The 16,561-nt window shown below is 32.8% G+C and overlaps 1 protein-coding gene across 4 annotated transcripts in view; it reads left to right on the forward strand.

Moving 5' to 3' along the window:
- Positions 1-16,561, forward strand: part of LRBA (LPS responsive beige-like anchor protein) — a 731,946-nt gene that overhangs the window by 302,995 nt on the left and 412,390 nt on the right. For all 4 annotated transcript variants that reach the window (XM_044224882.1, XM_044224884.1, XM_044224883.1 and 1 more), the window contains one exon: positions 4,062-4,170. In XM_044224882.1, coding sequence (XP_044080817.1) covers positions 4,062-4,170 — 109 coding nt within the window. The remainder of the gene's footprint in view (positions 1-4,061; positions 4,171-16,561) is intronic.

Below are 16,561 nucleotides of genomic sequence, written 5' to 3' on the forward strand. Positions count from 1 at the left end.
TTGTAAGAATTTCTTATATATTTAAGATAGTTAAGTTCCTTGTTGACTGTAGGTATTCCAAATGTATTCTCCCTTCCAAAAGTTTGTCTTTAATTCTCTTAATGGTGGCTTTCATAAGCACAGATCTTTAATTTTAAAGAAGGCCAGTTTATCAGTGTTTTTTCTTTATGTTGTATTTTGTGGGGTTTTTTTCCCCCCGAGAAATCTTTGTCATTAAAGATACTGTGTGATCTTATGAAAGCTTCTAGGAGTGTTTAGGTCTCGTCTATGACCCATTTGGAATTGATTTGTTTGTTACGGGTTAAAATAGAAGTCAAGGTTAATTTTGTTCATATGATTAATCTAGTACCAGTTATTGAAAAATCCCATCTTCTTCCTCCTTAATGCAAAAATGCCTTTATCTTAAATCTGGTGAGCATATATGTGTGAGTCTGTTTCTGGATGTTCTCTTCTATTCACTGGTCTATTCATCTGCGTTTTCCCAGGACTACACTGTCTTGATTAATATATCATTCTAATGAGTCCTAATATTTGGTGGTATTAGTCCTCTGTTAAGATTGTGATTATTGTTATCTCTCCTCTTTCTTCCTTCTCTTTCTTCCTCCTCTTTAAGAATGTCTCAACTTGTTCTTTACATTTTCATATAACTGTTAGAATCAACTTCTCAAATTCCATAGAGAGACCTGCTAGAATGGGATTTATTATAGCTGTACATCACTTTATGGAGAATCGATACCTTAACAATATTGAGACTTTCATTTTCATGAACAAGGTATGGTCCTTCTTTAATTCTTTTTGTATATATATATATATATATATATATATATATAATTCTAGACATTTGGTTAGTTCCTACATATTTTGATGATTTTTAATGCTTTTCAAAGTAGTACTTAAAATTATTTCCACTTTTTGGGTAACTATTAAGCAGAGTGTAGTAGATTTTTCTGTATTTTGTATATCACTTGTGGTGATCTAAATCACTTCAACCTAGTGATCTCTAATTTTGGTTCTTAAAGCCAACTTTTTCTTATATTAATAAAGGTACATTAGTCTTCTTTCACTATTTTTTAAATTGTTTATATTTTTGAAAAATGACTTTCAACATTTGTGCAACCTTATCTTGAAACTGTGTTATGTTTAAACAGCATATACTTTAAAAAAATGTACCTGACAATAATTGTGTCAATACATCTGTTTACTTTCTATATTTTCCTGATGTATTTAGCCTAAAACTTACCTTCTTATTATCTGTGTCCTTTTTGCTTGCTGCATGTTTTTTGTGTTTCTTTCTTCTTTCTTTCTTTTTTTTTCCCCTTTAAGCTAAATGATTTTCTTATTCAGTTTTTTTTTTCTATTAGTGTATTGGTCATATGTTATTTTAGATGTCTTTTGTAGTTGCCTAGGGATTGAAACATGAATATTAGAGTTGTTAACATCTTAAATAAATTGGTTCTTTCACCAGTTCATGGACATGAAAGAATATTACAACACTAATTCCCTTTAATTTCTCTTGCTTTGACTGCTATTGTATATTTTAACATTATGATATTTATGAATTTTAGAAGTCATTATTATAATTGTTACATTCATTATTCGTTTAGATTTACCCGTTGACTTTTCTTTTGTTTTCTACCTCCCTTGTGTTAAATTAATCTGATATTATTTTCCTTGTCTGAAAAACTCCCTTTAATTTGGGTTGTCTATTGACAATTTCTCTGTTTTGTTTCTCATTGAATGTGCTTATTTTGCTTTTGCCTGAGAGGAAAAATTTTTCCTCTATCCTCTTAGGTTCTTATTTGGGGGTCTGTGAATCATCCTGACAAAATTGCCAAGAGAAAAGATTTTTTTTTTTTTTAAAATTCATGGATATTTAAGAGAAGTCATAGAAGAATGTGACTCAAGAAAGACTTTGAATTTTGAGGTTTATACCATCTTAATAAGTGAGGGTGAAGAGAGAAGGGCATTGAGGGAAAAACAAATGACTTTAAGGAAAGATAAATGGACCCTTAGGAGAATAGATGGGAGATAAGATCATTTTGAGACAGTGTGTCTTTAGGCAATTTCTTCGCCAGGTACTGACTTCTAAGTCTCTAGATAATAGGCATATTTCTTTCTTGGTTGTGAAACTTCAGTGGAGAGCACTTGTGACAGATGAATTCTTTTGGGAGACTGTGCTTCTAGGCAGATAATGGGAGTTCAGAAAAAAGACTCTTCACAGTGGTATATTTTGGATACTTACATTTTTATTTTTTTATTTTTTTTCTTACATTTTTATTTTTAAAAGATATTTTGGGGTATAGAATTCGTAGCTGCTATTTTTGGTTAGCACTTGATAGAGATTATTGCATTCTTACCTGGCTTCCTCAATCTTATTCTTGCTCTTTTGAAGGCATGTAGGTACCCTTACCTCTTCCACTTTCTCCCTCCCTCTGGCTTTTATGATTATTTTCCTTTGACAGTTTTATTATGACTAGACTATGTATGCTATTCTTCGATCCTCCTTGGCCTTTGTAGCACTTCAACATATGGCTCAATGGCTTTCCCCCCAAATTTTCAAAAAAAATATTTCCCATTATCTCTTCAAATGCTGCTCCTTTTGAATTATTTGTCTTTTTTCCTTACTCCAGATACACTCATGTTAGACCTTTCTTATATCTGTTTTTTTGGGTCAGATTTTCATCATTTTTCTTACCCTGTGGTTCTGTTTAGTTGTTATTGATTTATTCTTCAGTTAAGTATTTCTTTATTTGAGTTTAATAAGCTGGTAAATCCATTCTTAATTTCATTTTTGTTTTGTTCAGTACTTTAACAGTTTCCAATCTCTACTGGAATTCTTTTTCTTAGAATCTATTGTCATGAACTGGTAACTACATTTTTTTCAGTGTTCAGGTATGAAACTTAACTGTCTTATTTGTCTTGCGTTGTCTTCTATTTGGTTTTCATTCCTTTCTTACCTCTTTTTATTCCTGTTAATTGGTGATTGACTGTTTGAGATTATATTTAAAATTACAGGAGTAAAATGTAAGTCTATAGGTAATGATATCCTCGTCTAGGGATTTCCTTTTGTTTTCTGATAACCAGTTAGTCTGGGTGTTGATTATGTTAATTTAGGACTGAGATGATTCAAGGCTAGAGTTTTCAAAATCTTTATATAAGAGTTTGCCTTTCTCCTGTGTTGGTATATCTGTTTCTTTTCTCTTTACCTTGTGAGATTTTGAATTTTTTTTTTAAGATTTTATTTATTTATTTGACAGACAGAGATCACAAGTAGGCAGAGAGGCAGACAGAGAGAGAGAGAGGAGGAAGCAGGCTCCCCGCTGAGCAGAGAGCCCGACGCGGGGCTCAATCCCAAGACCCTGAGATCATGACCCGAGCCAAAGGCAGAGGCTCAACCCACTGAGCCACCCAGGCACCCCGAGATTTTGAAATTTTTGTTTAGCTTTTTGGCTCCCTCATAATCTAAGTACAGATCACTATAATGTTATTTGAGTGTCTGTTTTAAGTGTCTATGAGGACTGGTCTATGCTGTTTCCTAGGGTATACTTGGGTTCCTTCTGTAAGCCTGGATAATCTACTAGGTTCCATATACCTTGACAGCTTATCACATTCAGTTTTTGTCTCCCTAGGTCTGTAAGACTTAACTGTTTTGCTTTTCTATTTCTGCATCTGAAAAGTAAATGTTTCAATAAAAAAGTCATGCTGAATGTCATCTGTGCGCTTTCTTCTCTAGGATCTTGGCTCCTTAAACCCCGGCTGCCTTGTAAACTCTCCAGTTCCTTAAAAAAAGATTAAAACACAAATTTAATCCAGCACTTTTAGTTTTTTCAGATAGCTAGTTGGATGAAAGCTAATCTACTATTGCCAGAAGGATAACTTTTTGCTATTATAATCTTCAGTTATTTAGTGTGAAAAAAGGGTACTTCATTGGGTATGGTGATAGGAGAGTAAACATCCTTTCCTTCCCCAAATAACAAGATACATTGACTCTGAGCATTGATTAATCATATATGTTGTGTGTGTATACATTTACTTATTTGACAGTATTCATCTCTTTGTAGGTTGCTTAGCCAAACAATGAAGGATCATCTAGTAAGAGTAGCAAATGAAGCTGAATTTATCCTGAGCAGGCAACGAGCAGAGGATATTCACAGACATGCAGAATTTGAGGTAGGTTAAACATATGGTTGGTGTGAGGAAGTTGCCATTTTTAATGGTAATTGTGGGGAACCGCATGGGTAAATGGTCTAAGCAAACATATATCATCAAAAAATTAAATACTTATTTTTGAGGGTCATGGGAGATTCTGGGAAGATAGTACATGTTTCTGTAGCCCTCTCTTAACTCCTTTTTATCTACAAGTTGCTCATGGCAGCTTCTGTGTTTGGTTGACCTGATCTTAACCATGTAAGTGGGTTTGGCTCTGATAGTTTTCCTTTAATGTGAGTTAGTGAAGAACATCTGCCCTCCCTGGGCAAGGCAGAGCTAGTTAACCAGAAGTGACAACCAAGCAGAAATGAAAATTGCTTTAGTAGAGAAAATATCTTCCAGGTTCTAGGGAGAAGCTGAAACTCAGAGGCATGAAGTTTCTTAACCTTTGAGGTTTGAGACCATGCTATTATTTGTAGCTGAGGAAATGAGGGAGAATACAGCTTTCTTTTTGAGTCCTCACAGGGGCAACAAGTGACAGACCCATCATGGGATCACTGCCTATCTTGGCAGTTGTGCATGAACATGTGTAACCAACGTGAAATCACAGAGGAAATTAATGGTGCGATGGGTATATAAATTACCAAAATTCACACCTAAAGTGAAGTAGAAAATTTGACAAGAACATTTGCTAAGAATTAGAAAAGAAAAAATTAACAAGGACCTTCTGGGTTCTTTAGAAAATGTTAAATAATTCAAATGTTGCTGATATTCTCTGGTACCTTAAAAAAGATACACTCCCAGGATTTTATATGACTGTCACAACATGAAACTCTAGAGGACCAATTTCATTTAAGAATATGGATGCAAAATTCTAACTAAAACTTGAACTAACAATTTAACAACACAATGAAGAATTTTATAGTGTGTCCACTTAGAATTTACTCATGGAATCCAAAGATGGTTTAATGTTAAGATATTTACCCATAAAATAAATTATTATCAACAAATTAAAAATAGAAAAATCATGTGAAGGTATCAATAAATATAGAAAGAAGTATATAGGGCGCCTGGGTGGCTCAGTGGGTTAAGCCGCTGCCTTCGGCTCAGGTCATGATCTCAGGGTCCTGGGATCGAGTCCCGCATCAGGCTCTCTGCTCAGCAGGGAGCCTGCTTCCTCCTCTCTCTCTCTCTCTCTGCCTGCCTCTCTGCCTACTTGTGATCTCTGTCAAATAAATAAATAAAATCTTTAAAAAAAAAAAAGAAAGAGTATATGATAAATTTTAGCAGGCAGCCTTACTGTATATAACAATTTGAATATGATAAAGACTTATTAAACATCATTTTCAATAATGAAAGCCGTTTTTATTAAAATCAGGAAAAGAAAAGTGATTCCCACTATCATCGTTATATAACATTTTCTGATGTTTTTGTAAATGTAAGATATAGTTAATATAAATGGTAGAAAAGAAGAAATAATAATAATTCCAGATAGCTAATGCTATAGGAAAAGTTGAGAGATTCTTGAAAATTTTTCTACCAGAATTAATAGGGACTTTGGTAAAATTATTGGATATAAGATGTTGTACATAAGCAATGAATCATGGAACACTGCATCAAAAACCAATGATGTATTTTATGTGACTAACATAGCACAATTCAAAAAAGATAAATATGCAAAAAAATAATATATGTTTGATGAATAGTAAGCAATAGTCACTAAGAATGGAAATCATTAATACAGTCTGTAGTTAAGAAAAATACTATTTTGGGTCAAGTTCTATAAGAATGCACAGATACTATTTGGAACAAAACTATAAAAGCTTAATACAAAACAAAATATAAGCTACTGGAAAATCATTCTTTGCTGGGTTGTATATGTTGCTATGTGTGTGTGTGTGTGTGAAGGGAACAGATTGAATCACTCTTTTTTATTTTGAAATAAATTGATACTTAAAAGTCGTAAGAGTGCTATAATTACTCTTGTTCACCCCTCTTCAAGATTCTGTGATTCTTAAAGTTTTATTACTTTACTTTTTAAAGTTCTTTTATTTTTTTATTAATTATTTTTATTAACCTATAATATATTATTTGCCCCAGGGGTACAGGTGTGTGAATCGTCAGGCTTACACATTTCACAGCACTCATATCACTTACCCTCCCCACTGTCCATATATTACTTTACTCTTCTCCCTCTTTTTTGTTCTTTTGAATTTGAGAGCAAGCTGAAGTCATAGTGATCTTCTGTTTTTAATTTCTTCAGTGAAAATTTCCTATGCATGTTCTCTGTTTTAATTCTGCACAGTTCTGTATATTCTACACAGTTATTACATCAGAAAATTAATGTTGGTTATAACCAGTATAAGTGGTTATTATTTAATCTACAGACTTATTCATGTTTTCTGCATAATGTCCTTTATAGTCAAAATGAGATGATTTTAATGTCACAAAAATGTCAGTTTTTCTCACATACATAAATTCAGTGCAATATCCATTACTATACCATTCATTAGAAAAACAGTGGAGTAATTTGACACTTAAATATCCATTTCAAAATGTCCAGCTATTAAATACTTCCAAATTATATATTCAGATATCCAAATATCCAGATAAAATGGGAAAATAAATGCTTTTATACAGCTGTGAGATTTATGAAAAGAGAATATTGAAGATGTACTTGCATTTCCAGATATTCAGTACTAATTAATGCTATAAAAGATAGCATATACAAAAAAAAAACTTCCCTATAGAATAAGGAAAAAGACATGAAAGATGACACAATATATATTTTGGGAAAATATTTGGAAAGCTATAAAAATGGAACTAAGGCATATGAGGAAAATTTCTAACCAAGACAGGCACTTAGAAACTGTGAAAGTAAACTGCTGTTACTATAGATATCATTAACTTGAGGAAAGATATCAATAATCTGTAAAGATATAATAGAGTGTGGAAAGACTATTAGATTAATATGTTCACTGTATTAATAATTTTTATGAAATGATGAGCCAAAAATAACCCAAGGACATATACTCAGAGGATTTGAATAGGAATTTTACTGAAGAATGTAAGTAACCAGTAACATATAAAATGATACTCAAAAACACAAATATTAAAGGAAATGCAAATTTCAGAAATATCTTTCACTTCTCTTTTCTCATATTGGGATAAAGTAGAGTGATAAGTAAATAGGGTGATGTACTGCTGAAGGAGATAGGGGAGATGTAGAGTGATATTTTTTTAGATGTATAGTAGAAATGTACATTTTAAGTGTTAAAATAAGGCATTATGGCCATATGTATTTTGATAATTGTATAGACGCACACAAATACTCATTTACCCAATATTCCTATTTTGTCAATTTATCTTTTGGAAATAAAAAGTGCTAGTATATAAGGATATACAAAGAAGGCTCTTTATTGCACATTGTTTATAAACTCTAACAGATAAAACTGAGGAAAAACAGAAGGAAAAGTCTCTGTGACAAAGAACAAAACAAAACAAAACAACCCAGTAGTTTCTCAAAGAATAGGAGGTTGGTCAATTATGAAAAATTATGTGATCAATGGCTTATTTTTTTAAATAAGAGCTTTATTTATGTCAGTCTTGAAAAATTTCATATTTCAATTTGCAGCCTGTTACGAAAGCTGAGGACATTAGTCCTTTCATATTTTTTTCTTCACTTACCAGTTTTAAAAGTTATACTTTAATTTTGATATTGTCTCAATGTACAACATTCATGTTTTACAATCACAATTCTTTTTTTTTTTTAAAGATTTTATTTATTTATTTGGCAGAGATTACAAGTAGGCAGAGAGGCAGGCGGAGAGAGAGGAGGAAGCAGGCTCCTTGCCGAGCAGAGAGCCCATTTCCGGGCTCAATCCCAGGACCCTGAGATCATGACCTGAGCTGAAGGCAGAGGCTTTAACCCACTGAGCCACCCAGGTGCCCCTATAGTCACAATTCTGATAGTACTTGAGTGATTGAAAATATTTAAAAGGAATCAGTACCCCCTTTTATTAGTCATAGTTTATTAAATCTAGGCTTCTTTATTTTTTAATTTATTTACTTTTAAAGATTTAATTTATTTATTTGACACAGAGAGAGAGAGAGAGAAAGAGTGCAAACAATACAGGGGGAGTGGCAGGCAGAGGGAGAGACTCCCCCTGAGCAGAGCACTTGATGTAGGGCCGGATTCCAGGATCCTGTGATCCTGAACTGAAGGCAGACGCTTAACAGGCTGAGCCACCAAGGGGCCCCTGGGCTCCTTCTTTAGACTCAATTCATATTTGGCTAGGTTTCATCATTTTTTCCCCCTACAAGGTTCATGTGTGCTGTACACTGAACATTTTTTCATGTTTAAGAACATTTGCCTTCTCTCTTTTTTTAAAAAAATTTTTTATTAATTAATTTATTTTCAGAAATACAGTATTCATTATTTTTTCACCACACCCAGTGCTCCATGCAATCCGTGCCCTCTATAATACCCACCACCTGGTACCCCAACCTCCCACCCCCTCTGCCAGTTCAAACCCCTCAGATTGTTTTTCAGAGTCCGTAGTCTCTCATGATTCACCTCCCCTTCCAATTTACCCCAACTCCCTTCTCCTCTCTAACACCCCTTGTCCTCCATGATATTTGTTATGCTCCACAAATAAGTGAAACCATATGATAATTGACTCTCTCTGCTTGACTTATTTCACTCAGCATAATCTCTTCCAGTCCCGTCCATGTTGCTACAAAAGTTGGGTATTCATCCTTTCTGATGGTGCCTTCTCTCTTTATATTTGAATGTCATCCTGATGAGTTTACTGTTCTTGGCTAACACATGCAATCCTATAGAATTTTGTAGACATTCCTTCTTTGTCTTTTGGCTTTAAATGTCCTTTCAGAGAAATTTGAGATCAGTCTGATATTAGCCCTCCCTCAATCGATTATTTGCTTCTATTCTGTCTGAGATTTCTTTATTTGCCCATGAAGTTCATCTCCGTAAAGGCAGTATGATTCAGTATTGAACATCATTTATCAAATTTTCCTGGAACGTGGTCTTTTGTTATTATCTGCAAATTCACATTTTTCTTTCAGGTCTTGAAGTTAAATTTTGAAATATATTTTTTAAGGTTTTTAAAATTTTATTTATTTGAAAGAGAGAGTAGAGCTAGCAAGAGATAACATGAGTCAGCGGAAGGGGCAGAGAGAGAAGGAGAAGTGGACTCCCCACTGAGCAGGGCATCTGGTGGGGGGCTTGATCCCAGGACCCTGAGATCATGACCTGAGCAGAAGGCAGGCGCTTAACAACTGAGCCAGGGCATCCTTGAAATATTTTTTCAATTTTATTTTCTTCTTCTTTAGTTAACAGCACACTCTATGTGAGATATATCTTTTTGTCTTTCATATCTATCAGTTATTTCTTGTTGTACCTTCTTTGATCTCTAGCCATCAGCAATTAATTTTTTAGTGTTTCATTTTGTTTGTAATGCCTGATGTGTGTAGTTTATTAGTCTCTAATGATTTTTTTTTTTAAGATTTCATTTATTTATTTGACAGAAAGAGCCAGAGGGAATGGCAGAGGGAGAGGGAGAAGCAGGCTCCCCGCTGAACAGGGAGGCTGATGCTGGGCGCCATCCCAGGCCCCTGAGATCATGACCGGAGCTGAAGGCAGACTTAACCATCTGAGTCACCCAGGTGCCCCCAAAATGAAAATACTCTTGAGAATAGAAAGAAAAGAACAAAGGAATAAGCAAAAGATGTTCAGTATTGTCCACATCTTCAGACAAAATAACTTCCAATTTCAAAGCTTTTTTATAGATCCAGCTATGATATGCTCAATAAGAAAATAAAATTCGTCCTTTTAACAGTATAAAGACTGGCTAATACCTCTCTCTGTTTTATTTTTATTTTTTTTTTAAGATTTTGCTTATTTATTTGACAGGCAGAGATCATAAGTAGGCAGAGAGGCAGGCAGAGAGAGAGGGGGCAGCAGGCTCCCTGCTGAGCAGAGAGCCCTATGAGGGGCTCCATCCCAGGATGCTAGGATCATGACCTGAGCCCATGGGAGAAGCTTTAAACCACTGAGCACCCAGGTACCCTTTCTATTTTATTCTACCACACAAGTGGGCAACCATGATAAGGAGAGAGGTTTTTTTTTTTCCTTTCCCCTAATGATTATGTTTTGTTCTTTATTTAGGTCTTTAACTTTTCTCTTTATTTTATTCACTTATTTTAACTATTATTATTATTTTTTGTATTTAAGTTACATTTTTGTTGGGTTGTTCATTAGAAGAAGGTAATCATAGGGTATTTCTTTTTTTTTTGCCACATTCTCTTAGGATTTATTGTCATTTGTATAGAATCTTTCAGTTTTATATAAAAATTTTATTATTAGGTCATTTTTAATGTATTCATTGATGGGTGATATATTTTTGCATCACTACCATGCTCTTACTTTTCATTTCGTTCATTCTTAGAATGTTTTGTCCAGATAATCTGTTGGTTTAGACAGACTATCTTAATCACTTCTTCCTTTCTCTCCAGTGTCAGTAAAGCTAATTTTTTCCCTTTTTGAACTACAGTTTGATGTTTGCAATTTGATATTTGCCCAATATTGTAAACCTTATTGTGAAGAGAGGGAGAGAGATCTTCGAAATAGATGAGGAGGCTTTCTTAGCACACCTAAAGTTTGCTTTCTTTTGTAGGATTTTAAGTATCTTCTTCCAGGTTTGTTCCATTTTATTAGAAGCTATGGATAGTTCTCATCAGGGAAAAATGTGCTTAGGTTTTGAATCATAATCCATCATTTCAGAAAATAATCTCGAGTCTACTTCTGCCCTGGGAAATTAGTCTTCTATTTTTGCCTCCTTGCTTCATCAGTTTTTGCACTGTAGATTTTTCTAGCATCTTCAGTTGGAAGATGCAAGGAATAGTGGTACGTGCTCAGTTTGTTTCTCTCCATATTTGAAGGTGTTAGGAAAAATTCTCAGAATTTTTGTCAACATAACAGTATTGCTTTGGGCACGTGGGGCATGGTTAAGAGCTAAACTTTGCTGCACCCTTAGCTCTAATTCTAATATGTTTATTTTCTTCGTGACAACCAATTATTTAATGTTTGGTGTTTTATGTTATGTTCTTTTTGTTGCTTGGTTATTTTTATTAAATTTTTTTGTTAAAAAATATTTTTTGTTCGCAAAATTTTTAGGAATTGAAGGAAGAAAATAGTTTTTAATTGCCATTTCTGCCTACCATCCTGTCCTGGAACTTAATCCTTAGTGTCCTTTCTAATTGATTTTGGAGAAGTTATGGTGTAACTCTGGGTTAAGATTGTAGTTCCTTCTTTTAATTCATTCTTTTAAAACTATTTTTAGATGTGATGTTAGTGGTGTTATATGTGTTCTTATAGGTATGAATGAGAGACAATGAGGAAGGAGAAAATATGGAATTGAAAAGAGGAAAAATACTTAAAAAACACTGTGTTATGCAAGAGATTGAGATCATTGGACCAAAACAGTGTGTGTGCACGTGTGCACGCACACAGTTCAGATGAGGGATAATGGTAACACAGTAGCTCATTATGCATGAGTCCTTATGTTGTGTGAGGAACTTTATGGGTGCTTTGTAGGTTTTAACTAATTTAATCTTCACAGTAAAACCCTTAGGTAGAACTGTTATATCTCATTTTATAAATGAGAAAACAGCATAAAAAGGAGTTACAACTAGAATCCAGATCAAGACAATTTATCTCTGAAATCTATGTATTTGGCTCACATTTTATTAGATTTCTATAGAATGTGTAAATAGGATTTAATCTTTGTCAAACACAGCAGCTTTATTCTGAGCTATTTAGTTTCATGCTTTATCTGGTACAGTTTTTCATTTAAATCTTTATCATCTTGCTATGAGATTTGCAATATAGTATAGTAATATTATAAAGCATGATAATAAAATACCAAAATAAATACAAATATTTCTAAACAAATTTTATTGTTACTTAAATTTTTAATAGAGAGAATATATTTGTTCAACTGTTCCATATGAGATTCACTTTTAAGAGACCAAACATGTTTTTTTTATATACTTGTCTTTTATTTTCATAGAAAAATAATTCCCTTTGTTTATATAAAAAATACCAATTAATTGAGGCATACTCACATTTAATATATTTCTAACTATATTGCTCTGAAATCTTAAAATACTCCATATGATGCATATTTTTTCCTAGACAGCTTATATTCTAAAGGTTATCTATATTCAGCCTTGAATTCATGCTCTGCGGCTTTTAATGATATATCTGAACTTTATCTACTGCTTATTACTTCCTTCTGCAAAAAAGAGATGTTGTTATGTATTTAATATACCATTTTTAGTTGTAAAATAGCTGACTTGTTTCATTTATTATCAGGGAATTGGTGACAGTGTAGATCTGAAATACACATCTCTTTGGATCATTACCTGATTATCATTGGAGTTGGTTATCTTTGACATTTTCTGATTTTGATTTATGTAGATGTTCTTTATGTGTTATGACATCATTGATTAGGTGTACATCTTAACTGTTTTTCTTAATCTTACAGCTATAAAAGGAATGTTTATTAAAAACTATGTTGTGTAAAACATTGGGCCCTGTTTTGTACATATGGTATAAATATTGAGTGTACACAGTTTACCACATTTTTTATTAAGTTTTGCCTATCAAAGTAGTTTATTTAAACTCATGACATAGCATAGCTATAAAACTTGTAATCAAGATTTTATGTAACAATTTAATTTTTAGGTAGCCTTGGAAGTTAAAATCCACTTTAATAAGAATTTCTTAATATCTTTTTGGCTGATAGTCCTTTGAGTTTAATGTACTGTACAGTAGAACTTACTCACTTAGCTTCAATGAAACTGCAAACTAGTGGCCAGTCAGCTTATTCGAAACAATAAAAAGAGATGCTGTTATGAGAAAAGGACCACGAAAAAACTTGATTAATTCTTAATATAGCAATCTATACATTTTTTAGATGAAAGATTTAAATATATTTTCATACTAGTGAACAAACTATTTTTCAATAAAATAATGAATTTTTTTTTTTTGGCCAGTTAAATACTTTGAAGATTTTAAAAATTAATAAATAGTTCTGTGGTATCACATATTTATGCCCTTACCAAGGATAAAATAAATCCTTTTAATAGTCTTTTGAGGTAAATATTATTATTATCATCACCGAGCTTTTACAGATAAGGAAACCTGAAGCACAGAGAAGTTAAGTGGTTTGTTCTAGGTTATACAGCTAATATGTAATAAAGCTAGGGTTTGAATTCATGTCAGCTACAACAAAGTTATGACTGCTTTGCTTTGTGGCCTCTCTAACATCATCTGTTAGATGATTCATTACACATTTTCTCATTTCAGCACCACAACAGATCTGTGAAATATGTAGGATAGATTGAGAAAATGTGATTTGGTCTTGATCACATGGCTAGGAAATTGATGATTTTGAGCCAGAGCCCATGTCTTGTAACAGGGTAGTCTTGTGTTCCCATATCTTTGGATGATTTCATGGCATCATTGAAGTGTTTGTTGTTGAAATAATATACTATTCAACATATGCGTGACAGTTCTGAAGGAATATGAAACGTATTTAAAAATGTAATATTAGAGACTTAAACTAACAATTTAAAGGTTAATTATGGTGAGTTATCCAATTTATATTTTTAATTTTTTTATCTTTGCATTTTTTTGGATTCATGGTCATTTTCTTTATTTGAAGTAATGTTTATTTTTCTAATTATAAAAGTGATAAAGTGATACGTGTTTATTATAGAAACCTTAGAAAATAATGAAAAATAAAATGAAATATTATTCATTGTGTGGTTTTAACATCTGTTTATCTCATTTGTTTTCTTTTAACTTTAACTTTAAAAATTACAGACTTTATAAGAGGTTGCAGAAGTATTCAAGCAGTCCCACATACCTGTCATCTTTTTAAAATACACATATAATGACTTAGTTACTGAAAGTTACCATTCACCAAATTACACTCCCAAGGAGATTTTAAAATATTTGACATTATCTATTGACAAATACTTTGGTTTCTTCCCTATATTATTATAAATAATGTGCCATAAACATAGGGGTATACATATCCTTTGAATTCATGAATTTTATTTTTTTGAGTAAATACCCACTAGTGGAATTACTGGATCATATGTTAATTCTATTTTTAATATTTTAAAAACCTCCATACTGTTTTCCTCAGTAGCTGTACCAATTTGTATTCACATCAACAGTGCCTGTAGGTTCCTTTTTCTTCATATTCTTGCCAATACTACTTTTGGTCTTGTCTTTTTTATTTTAGGTATTCTGATAGGTATAAGGGGATATATCATTGTGATTTTGGTTTGTGTTTTCCTGATGATTAGTGATGTTGAGCATTGTTTCATGTGTCTATTGGCTGTCTGTATGTCTTCTTTGGAAAAATGTCTATTCAGATTTTCTGCCCATTTTATACTCAGATTTCTTTCTTTCTTTCTTTCTTTTTTTGTATTGAGTTGAGTAAGTTCTTTATATAGTTTCGATATTAACTCCTTATTGGACATATCATTTGCAAATATCTTCTCCCTTTCAGAAGGTTGCCTTTTTTTTTTTTTTAAATTGATGATTTCCGTATCCGTGTGAAAACTTACTTTGGTGTAATCCCAATAGTTTATTTTTGCTTTTGTTTCCCTTGTCTTTGGAGACATACCTAGAAAAACGTTGCTAAGACCAATGTGAGAGAAATTATCACATGTGTTCTCTTCTGCGAGTTTTATGGTTTCAGGTTTTACTTGTAGGCCTTTAATCCATTTTGAGTTTATTTTTGTTTATGATGTAAGATAATAGTCCAGTTTCATTCTTTTGCATGAGGCTGTCCAGTTTTCCCAATACCATTTATTGAAGAGATTGTCTTTTCCCCACTGTATATTCTTGCCTCCTTTGTCATAGATTAATTGATCCTATAGGCACGAGTTTATTTCTGGGCTCGCTCTTCTGCTTTATAGATATGTGTGTCTCTTTGTGCCAGTACCATGCTGTTTTGATTACTATAGCTTTGTAGCATATCTTGAAATCTGGGATTGTGATACCTCCAGCTTTGCTATTCTTTATTGAGATTGCTTTGACTCTTGGGGTCTTTTGTGTACCATACAAATCTTAGTATTATTTGTTCTAGTTCTGTGAAAAATGCTTTTAGTATTTTGGTAAGGATTGCATTGAATTCTTAGATTGTGTTGGGTAGTACGGACATTTTAGCAGTGTGTGTTCTTCCAATCCATGAGCATGGAATATCTTTTTCCATTGGTGTCACCTTGAATTTCTTTTATCAGATTTTTAGTTTTTGGAGCACAGGTCTTTTACCTCCTTGGTTAGTTTTATTCCACCGAGTTTTATTCTTTTTGATGCACTTGTAAATGGGATTGTTTTCTTAATTTCTCTTTCTGCTACCTTGTTATTAGTGTAGAGAAGTGCTGACGATTTCTGGGTATTAATTTTGCATGCTACAGCTTCACTGAATTTACTTATTGAATAAATCCAGTAGCTTTTTGGGGGATTCTTGAAGTTTTGTATATATAGTATCATGCCATCTGCAAAGAGTGGCAGTTTAACTTCTTCCTTGCCAGTGTGCCTTTTCTTTCTTTTTGTTTTCTGATTGCGGTGGCTAGGGTTTCTAGTACTATGATGAATGAAAGTGGTGAGAGTGGGCATCCTTTTTTTGTTCCTGATCTTAGAGGAAAGACTCTCAGTTTTTCACCATTGAGTACTATGTCAGATGTGGGTTTTCCATAAATGTCCTTTATTATTTGAGTTTGTTCCCTCTGAACCCACTTCTTTGAGAATTTTTATTGTAGGTAGATGTTGAATTTTGTCAAATGCTTTTTCTGAATCTGTTGACATCATCATACGATTTTTATTTTTCATTTTTTAATACGCTGTTTCATGTTGATTGATTTGCCAACATTTAATCATATTTGCATCTGCAAAATATATATTCCACCTGATTGTAGTGAATGATTTTTTTAAAGGTATTGTTGCATGGTTTTTGCTAATATTTCATTGTGGATTTTTGCATCTATGTTCATCAGGGATATTGGTCTGTGGTTTTCTTTTTTTGTGGTCTTTCGTTTTGGACTGGACTCAGAATGTATTTGGAATATTCTCTTCCTCTCCTATTTTTGTAGTATTTTGAGGAGAATAGGTGTTAACTCTTCTTTAAATATTAGGTAGAATAAACCTATGAATCTGTCTGGTCTTGAACTTTTAGTTTTTGGTAGTCTGTTGATAACCTATTTAATTTTGTTACTAAGTAGATAGTCTGTTCAGATTTTTTTTTTAAATTTCTTCTTGATTCAGTGTTGCTGTATGTTTCTAGAAATTTATTCATTTTCTCTAGGTTTT

This window comes from Neovison vison, chromosome 11 (genome assembly GCF_020171115.1).
Source record: "Neovison vison isolate M4711 chromosome 11, ASM_NN_V1, whole genome shotgun sequence".
NCBI lineage: Eukaryota > Metazoa > Chordata > Mammalia > Carnivora > Mustelidae > Neogale > Neogale vison.